Genomic DNA, 9,134 nt, shown 5'->3' on the forward strand with positions numbered 1-9,134 from the left:
ATGACAAGAAAAGAGAAGAGAAGAGAAGAGAAGAGAGGAGAAGTAGAAGCGAAGACAAGAGAAGACAAGAGAAGACAAGAGAAGAAAAGACAAGACAAGACAAGACAAGACAAGACAAGACAAGACAACAGAAGAGAAAAGAAGTGCAAACTAGTATGGGAAAAAGAGAAAAGCTATGAAAACATTAAGTTGACTGTTTACCTCAGGTTCTTGTGGAGTTTCTTGTTCTCCATCTACTGTAACTCTCTGAAGACGAGAATAATAATCAATTGGTCAGTGAAGCAATCGTTGAACCACCAGATATCCTCGTAAAACTTGAATTCAGCTCAGCGAATAAATAACTGGTCAAGCAATAAAGTGGAACGGAACATATCTTAATATTGGCTCATCATACCATTTCAGCGGTTTCCCCCTCTTCATTCCCGTTCTGCAAAGGAAAAAAAAATGTCGTGGTACATGTGGTAAGCTGTAACAACTTCAATACTCGTTAATTATTTCTATAAATTAACGTACAACTGTAACTTTCGATATAAGTGTGTAGCGACCCTGAATAATTTACTTGTATGAGTCTCCCTGGATTTTTGGCGAGTATGCGCTACTTTTTCTTTCATAATCCACACAAGACATAACATAACTTGGTAAGTAAGAGACTAAGTAAGAGATTTTATTTTATGAGGGTGACACGTAACAGTAACTAACATTACTGATGAACTTTTGGCCCTTTAAAAAAATGCAAAAATACAAATAATAAAAACTACATTAGCAATAGATATTATTTACCGTAAAAATTAAAATTAAAATATTTCTAGAATTTGTTAACGGGACAAATCGATTTAAAACGAAGAGCATGCAAACATCCATCTATTGTCATTAATTTATATCAAACGATCCCTTTGTCCTCTGAGAATTTAGCACTACTTTCCATAATTTAGCCTTGAAGGATTTCAAAGACTTCTTTGTCCTTAGTGATGGAGGCATATTGTTCCAAACTTTACAGTTCTTACGGCAAAAGTGCGTCCTCCCTCCGAAATGTTTCTGTAAAGGGGACACAATAAATTTACTTACACATTCACGTGATCCTTGAGTGAGCATCGGAGTTAACGTAAAACGTGAGTATCTTACTTAACGTAGGACGTAACTTACTTCAAACAAAATCCACACAAGGTGTAACGTACTTAACGTAACTTACTTCCTAATTTAGTGTGTAGCGACGCGCGCTGAATATTTTACTTAAGAAAAACCTTATAAGGTTCTTAATGGATAAACATTTTTAGAAAAATGACAGTAGGTAGTTTTGGTAGTTTTAGCGGAGCTCCGGCGGCCCGAAGGGCCGCCAAGCGGAGCCCCATACTCATATAGGAGAGAAAAGGAAACCCATGAGTTGATTTTCTCATGGTCATCATGGCTAGCGGTATTGCTCGTGGGCGCGTACGCACGACGGCGACGACGACGGAGTCGCGCAACATGGCCGCCATACTCCAAATAATAGGTTGACAGAGACATGCAGTCTTGGTTTACCGTGTACTTCTTTGATATTGGACATCCACGTTATGATCAATTGACACCTGTCAAAACAAGGTATCCGCTGACCAGTATCACGTGACCATATCGCGGGCTCAAGTTTACAGCTTATCGAGGTCGCGTGTTTTTTTGAAGTTGACCGCTGACCAAGTGCTGGTTTTCGATTGGATTGCGGGCTCATCTCAGGTTAACTTGTTGAAAACAGGGCAGGATTGTTCGGAAGCCGGTTAACGCTAACCAAGGATTAAAAGTTAACCGAATTATAACTTTTTTTTCTATACAAATGTTTTTTGGCTGCTTTGTTTTGTGTATACAGTGATTATTAAAGCTCAAAACAGAAGGCCAAACAATATACAGAGAACCGCGCCGCAAAGCTACAAAACTGAAATCAAATTCTACCTTTCTCCTGGGTTATTTGACTCTGAACAACGCGACCCAGGAGCTACGCTTTTAGGCTGGCCTAAATCTATATATTAGTAGTTTTAATTATTGTATATTTTATATTTTAGATCCGTGACACTTGTATTTCTTATTTTAGATTTTCATACTTTTTATTTCATAGAGGACCTCCCTGAAAACCACGTATTTACGTGACGGGCGCTTCCTCTTTAAAGATTGTTATTATTATTATTATTATTATTATTATTATTATTATTATTATTATTATTGTACAAGTGTCCCTCGACTTTTCGCGAGCAAGTTCTGTTTTTTCCTTCCAAATTAAAATCTTTACAAGAAAGGACGCAATGTTCAATCGTAAACGGTTTTAGTATTTTTAAGCTCACTTCTTTCTACGGAACAGTAGAACTTCACTGTGGAAACAGAAAATATATTAAGCGTTTACCCTGGGAATTCATAACAGAAATATGTAGGATTTGCTTCCCTTGTTGCTTCCCTTGTTGCTGACTCGTGAACGTCTGGGAGAATTCAAATTCTCCTAACCGTTACAAGCTTTCATTTCTAAATGCAAATCTACTAAAACAGGTGCCACTTCTGAACTAGTTTGTCTATAATACCTGGCTTTATAAAGTCTTACCTACCTACCTACCTACCTATTTCAAAGGTTGCGTCATATATGCATAGGCAAAATTAAGGGCGTGTGTAGTTTTCGATCCAGCTCCTTGTAATTTTGCTGCGTACCTCATTCACTATGTTGGGTTCCTTTTTCTTGCATTTGGCTTTGCACTTCCTGAAGAAAAATATGCAAAGATGCAATAGTTCCTAAATGCTCCTTTAATTTGGCAGAGTAAAAATTATTCTTTAGTATAGTATGGGTTGAAATATTTGATATATAAAATCATTACCAGAAAAGTTAGCCAAAGTCCCCAAAAAGCGGGGCCAAAAAAAAAAAACAATTACTTAAAAGTGAGACAAAGCTCACCCACACAAAAATATCAAAATTTTAACTTCCACTGAGAATTATTTAAATCGATTTTTCAGTTCATTTTATCTCTTTCTCCCTCTGTCTGAGTACAGACGTTTAGATTTCTTTTCGTCAATTAAAAGCACATATATACCAAATTCCTTTAAAGACTATAATGTTTCCTTCATAATTGATATATCTTGCTTTCACCAATTCGTTGAGGATTATAACTGTCTGCATATACGTGGTTGTAATTGAACCAGTGTGAAGTCCCTATTGGCGGCAAATTGGTGGATTCCTCTTCACGCAAATTTCTGGACCAATCCAATGATACAGTATATCAGATATTTAGCTTCTTAACTTACATCGTACTTCAGACAAGAAGGAAAAGATAATTTCTCAAATTACAAACTTTCGTTTAATACAATGTTTTCAAAAGGCAACTCGCCGAGTACAGTGGTCTATCTTTGCGGTCCGTAGTTTAAACTTCAGATCTCTTGGGGAACCGATAACAACTCTTGTTTTCTTGATTGGCCAGTTGACAATATAAATATCGATCTCTTTTATTAACATTAAGACGAACGTAGGAGCAGAGATGGCGCAGTGTTGAGAGCGCTCACCTCCCTGCAATGTGGCCCGGGTTCGATTCCGGCTCGGTGCCATATGTGGGTTGAGTGTTGGTTCTCGCCTTCTTCGAGGGTTTTTCTCGGGGTTCCCCGGTTTTCCTTCCTCGACAAAAACCAACATTTTCAACTGCCAATTCGACCAGGATAGAGGACCCGGCCACATGAAGACCAGCTAAGGCTGCTGAAGCTTTCTCTCTAAATATTGTAATGTAACGTAGCGGTTACGAACCTTGTGATGCAGGTGAGTAAAGCCCATATAACAGCCATGCCGAACAGTACCCCAAGGGTTATCCATATAGCTGAACAAAATATCAAATCATTTATTAGGTGTTCATTTAAGAATGTAAGTAGTCTATGTTGGAACAAGTGAAAATCTTTTAGACAAAGAAAGTCAAAAACAACAAAGAAAAAAAAAAAACTAAAAAGCAAAACAAAACAAAAGCAAAAACGAACAAACCAAAATGAAATATCAACATAAACAACAACAAGCAAAACAGGAAAAATAAAATTAACAACTGGAACTTTATTCCCATGGTTTGTCAGCGGCGTTCACAGACAAACAGGGAGCTAAATTCTAGAATAATTGTACCGTACAAAGGGTTTTAAATTAATGGCTGAGATTTGATTTTAACTAACAAGTACATCGCATTGACAACATTAGGCCGTCTTCAGTAGCCTATACAGTGGAACCCCGCTAACACGGCCAGATTTTTGTGGCACGTTGGTGACCGGATTAATGGGGTTCCACTGCACCACGAAAACTTAACGCGAGTGGAAATATGGCGTCTGCTGTGGACATTATATAATGGTTATAGATTGTTTTAGTTTTGTCACGGCTCGTGATAAAACTTTCAAAGCTCGTAAAATTGACTGACAATATTACAAAGGCATCCGCCGTTTTTGTAGATAATCTTAAACACATTAGTGAAAAGAAACAAGATTCTCTGTTTTCAACTCAATCTCGTTTCTGAAGATAAACAACATTTAATGTTAATGATAATAATTTCTCTGCTCACGCATATAAGGATAGTCAGGTGACCTGATGACCTTCAGTTCGCACTTGACATTGTTTGACTCCGATTGGTTGGATTGTTGAACTTTATACTGGTACCAGCCTCGCTCGCCAAAAAGATAATCCAGTCTGTAAAAGATGGTACACAGTTATTCGGACTGAATATCTTAGTGAGTTGTGCTTGTTTATTATTATTATTATTATTGATATTATTATTATTATTATTATTGTTGTTGTTGTTGTTGTTGCTGTTGTTTTCAACCCAGAAACGTCTAAACGTTGTCTATGAGCCAGGGCCGTAGCCCATATCCACGAAAAAAATATATGTATAACTGAGGCTATGTCCAGGATTACATTCTCTTCCTGAATATTTCGGGTGTTTACAATGACAAAAACGAAAAAAGATGACTGAGGCAAATAGCTAAGGTCCTCTTAGCACTGGATTTTATTTTTCAAAGCTGAAATCGTTTAGCAACATAACCTAGGAAGCACACAGCTATTTATCAACTTGAGTCAATAAAGGTAAGTTAACCGCCAAGAGAGTCTGTGAAGCTGGAGTTCGTCATGCACTGCAAAGTGGAGGTTTGCAAGTTGTAGGTGTGTTTGTATAATGAGGTAGGGACTTATATCCTAGAAAATATTACTTTGTATAATAGTTTAACTCAAGCCATAATTGTTTATGTTGAAACCGTATAAAATCAAGTGACAACGGGGCACATTTCGCGACGAACCTGCACAATTCTTGAGATCCAATTTTTATGGTGATGATAAAACTGTAATGAGTTTTTACGATGACAGAAGTACTGGTAACGACTCCGGGCTCAATTAGTTGTATGGGGCACTGAAAAAGCAATAAATCAAAACATTTAAGACCAAAGGACCGGTTTTTTTTATGACGTCATATTCGCAAAGGTTGCTGCTAATTATGATAGAGAGTTCATATAGACTGCAGTAAAAGATCGTGGACAATATAAAACTCATCACGAAGGACACAGGAAACAAAGTAAACTTTCCAAGAAAAAAATCTTTTTTAAATCATTTACGAAGTTTCAATGCTTGAGCAAACTATAAAATTGTTTTGTTCTCCAGATTGAAAACTTTATGGTCCATAGGACTTTAATGCATTATTTTATTTAGTATGTCCATGCGCAGAAATTATTCAAGTGCTTTTTCCCCTTATCACTACTTGGGCTTTCCAAACAAAGGTTAAAAATTACCCACTCAGGGGCCCCGTTACGAAAAGCTGCTTAACACGAAACTGAAAATAAACTACTATTAATTCAGGTTCTATCCAGTTTGTTTTATTTTTTATCCCCACTGGCCAAGTTTAGTAAACACGAAAGAACAAAACGCTCCATCAGAAATCACCGATAGAGACTAATCAAAAAACTCCCTGTACGCAGCTTTTCAGCTTAACTGAAAGAGAGATCTAGAGCTAGTCGGCTTGCCTCGTTTGTCTAAGTTTTATGGTTGGCAAATCCTTTTTGATAAGTTGATGACATCTGAGATATGTTCACCTACCTTATAACAGTTTGAAGAAATGCCTGATATTTCTATAGGCTGACTAAGATCGGTAGATATGTTTAAAAATGCTGTATCCATTTTGAGCTTATCAGGAGATTGCTTTTCTTTCGGGGGACAAGAGTCGCTGTGGACAAACCCTGCGATGAAATAAAATTGTAAAATTAAACACTCAGAAGCAGTGAACTTTAATATTTCCAGACTGATCGATCGTTTAACGCGCAACCGGACGCAAGCGCAAAATTAACGAAAGACTTGACGGGATAGGTGTTGGGGACCGAGATAAATATTCTTCGTTTAGCTCGGCGCTTCGCTTGCTTCCCAGCCCCCACGCCCTTGTTGCTTCGCACTCGCTTCTCCTTCGCGTCGTTGAAAAATAGAGACGCTGTGAACAGTCTAGAATGTTTTTCAAAAACAACATTTTATCAGTTAAGATATTTCCATAACTAACTGATCAGACTAGTGTGAACGGCCTAGTGTGAACACAGCTTTGGACTCGATACCATCCGCTCTCTCCAGTCCGGTCTTCGCTGGTTACCCCTTTCTAGAAAAGCGACTTGGCGTAATCTACGATCCTAGGTGGAAATGTTGGGACATCACGCAAGCAAGCAATCCGTCCCCTTCCCCCCTTCCCCCATCCCCAAACCTCACCTATTGGGCGATACGGGTGCTATCCACTAACCAAAAAATCCGGACATTTCGGTTAAAAGTCAAGTGGAACAGTAAAGTACCCGGAAAATCCGTTCGGAAATTAGGAGTGCTCACCATTTAGCAGAAAAAAAAATCCGGAAATTTCAGTTGAAAGTGAAAAGAAATAGTAATTTTCCGCAAAATCCGTTCTGAAATTGTACACTACCTCCAGAGAAAGTCCTTTTCTTTCCGCTCGGAAAAGGAACGGCGGAAATTTCCTTACCATTTGCTCAACTTTCCAGTTTCCAGTCTCTCATCTGCCTAAGACAATTAGGCGAAATCCAGTTGTAAATGGTTCGCTAGCTTTTGCTGATTTTGGAGAAAAAAAAAAAAAAAAAAAAAAACCTTACCATTATTCAACCGTCATCCCAGCTGGGTTACTCTGACAAATGGTAAGCCCCCCAAGTTTCCGAACCACTTCAATGATTGTAGTCTCCTGCGCAGGCGCTTATTGCGCTCGTCGCGCAATCTTTGCTACCCAGGAAGACAGATTGCGTGACGATCCAGTAAATAGAGCAATTATCTCTTGTGATTCTTGATTGACATGTTGAAAGCCGATGCATGCCGTTCACAACAATAGTCACATCAAATTGTTTGCCAATTCATGACATGCTTTTTGGTATAATAAAATAATTTTTGAATCTCCAAAGTAACTAAGCTCAAGAAATTTTCTTGCCTACGTAAGAGTCAGTGACGCCGGCTTGGAGTGATAGTATCGACTAAAATATCACACAATGCATCGCCCATTTGGACCTGGTGGTCTCGCTCAGTGTACTCGCGGGGTTAATCATGTTGCAAACGCAAACTTTCACTTCTTCATGTTCATGTCATCTATGTAATTTGCGATTTAACAATTAGGTCTTCTAGGTTGTTTTGGAAAATCCCTATGTTAAAGCAAGGGCAGTGGTGGCATTAGTCAGGCTTTTTGAGTGTGGGATTATCGAGACCTTTCAACAGATGTTGACAAAGAATCGTATCCACGAAGTTTCATTTTGGCCTACAGTAGCTGGAGGACTCAAACTCGCTCTCGGCATAGTGCAACGCTCTGTGACAAAATGTCTTAGATTTCAATCCTGTGACGATCACTTACCCACTGAACCCAGCAAAACGAAGGTAGCGAGATGAACATATCTGAAGACCATGCCTGGCTGCGATCAGTTGTATCATGCCATGGACTCCACCTGAAATATAAGAACAGACGCGGAAACTTGCCCACGCGCAAGATGTAATATCACCTCTGTGACCTACAAGGCGTGCCGTGTGATCATGAGATGTCAAACCATGCAAATATTTACCCAAAACACAAGGGCCCGTAGACTAGTATTAATTAATTAGTTTAATCTTTCGAGTGGCCCGTGTGAAATACATGTATTTTCCCCAAGAGAAAATGATTTCTTTTGATTTTCCCCCATTCCCTTTTTTAATAACAGTAATGATAATTATAATCAACGTTTCGACCTTCGAGCTAGAAAATGATGGATACAGGAGTGTTAAAAACCTCCGTAGGTAATATTACGACAAATTACCCGGGGGGACTCCAATATAAAGAGGACGGGGGTGATCGTCGGAAATTTTGAAAAAAAAATCCTAAGAGGTACCAAGTTCCTGTCTTGTGGCTGTGGCTTTTTCTTTTCTTTTCTTTTTCCTTTTTTTTTTTTTTTTTACTCCCTTATAATAGAGGTGCTAATTTTGAGACAAAATTAATAGTTAAAAGATTTTCAAATATCTCCTGTCATTTTTTTTTTTCCCGCTCAATACCCTATAAAAGGTACCGCAAAAGCTCCTGCTGTGGACCTTTTGAGGCTCAACTCCCTAAGAGCTACCAAAACCACTTTTTTAATCCCTAAAACGTACGACGAGCACGTCCTTTTTTCATGGGAGTCCTCCCCCCCCCCCCCGGGACAAATTAGTCCTCAACTTTGGCGCGAAATTTCAGCGTTAATACAAATGTATATAATTATGATTTCCCTTGTGGAATTACAAAATTGCCACGGTAACGTTTGGAGCGAAATTGCTCGACGCAATAAGCAATTCAAAAACCGGCAGGTATATTTTGTAGGTTGCAGATTGCAGTTTAAAACGACTTGTTTATTTGGGTCGAATAAACCCCAGTATAAACTCAAAGGCTAACCGCAAGCAACCTAAGCTAATTTAGGCTGACCGAAGTGCTATTCAGGCTAACCGAAGTGCTAGAGTAGACTCACTCGGGTGTAAAACAACCTGCAACCTGCCAAACATACCTGCCTGTCAAAAACCCAAGATTTTAAGTGTAATTTCTCACCCATATTATTAATAGGTATTAACTCAAATGACATGCTAGTCGTGAAATTAAGAAACAATTTCACTTGCGTTTTGAAAAGATACTAATAATTTCCCTTCCCCAAAATCTCGAAAAATGATT

At 38.5% G+C, this 9,134-nt stretch overlaps 1 protein-coding gene across 1 annotated transcript in view; it reads right to left on the reverse strand.

Moving 5' to 3' along the window:
- LOC145465331 (heparan-alpha-glucosaminide N-acetyltransferase-like) overlaps positions 1 to 8,232 on the reverse strand; it is a 20,838-nt gene extending 12,606 nt beyond the window's left edge. The window contains exons 1-8 of the mRNA XM_081449143.1: positions 7,824 to 8,232; positions 6,044 to 6,183; positions 5,254 to 5,363; positions 4,527 to 4,651; positions 3,740 to 3,809; positions 2,662 to 2,710; positions 395 to 427; positions 202 to 246 (exon numbers count right to left, since the gene is read on the reverse strand). Coding sequence (XP_081305269.1) covers positions 202 to 246; positions 395 to 427; positions 2,662 to 2,710; positions 3,740 to 3,809; positions 4,527 to 4,651; positions 5,254 to 5,363; positions 6,044 to 6,183; positions 7,824 to 7,875 — 624 coding nt within the window. The 5' untranslated portion in view covers positions 7,876 to 8,232. The remainder of the gene's footprint in view (positions 1 to 201; positions 247 to 394; positions 428 to 2,661; positions 2,711 to 3,739; positions 3,810 to 4,526; positions 4,652 to 5,253; positions 5,364 to 6,043; positions 6,184 to 7,823) is intronic.
- Positions 8,233 to 9,134: the final 902 nt, after the last annotated feature.

The sequence above is a fragment of the Orbicella franksi genome, chromosome 1, assembly GCF_964199315.1.
Source record: "Orbicella franksi chromosome 1, jaOrbFran1.1, whole genome shotgun sequence".
Lineage (NCBI taxonomy): Eukaryota > Metazoa > Cnidaria > Anthozoa > Scleractinia > Merulinidae > Orbicella > Orbicella franksi.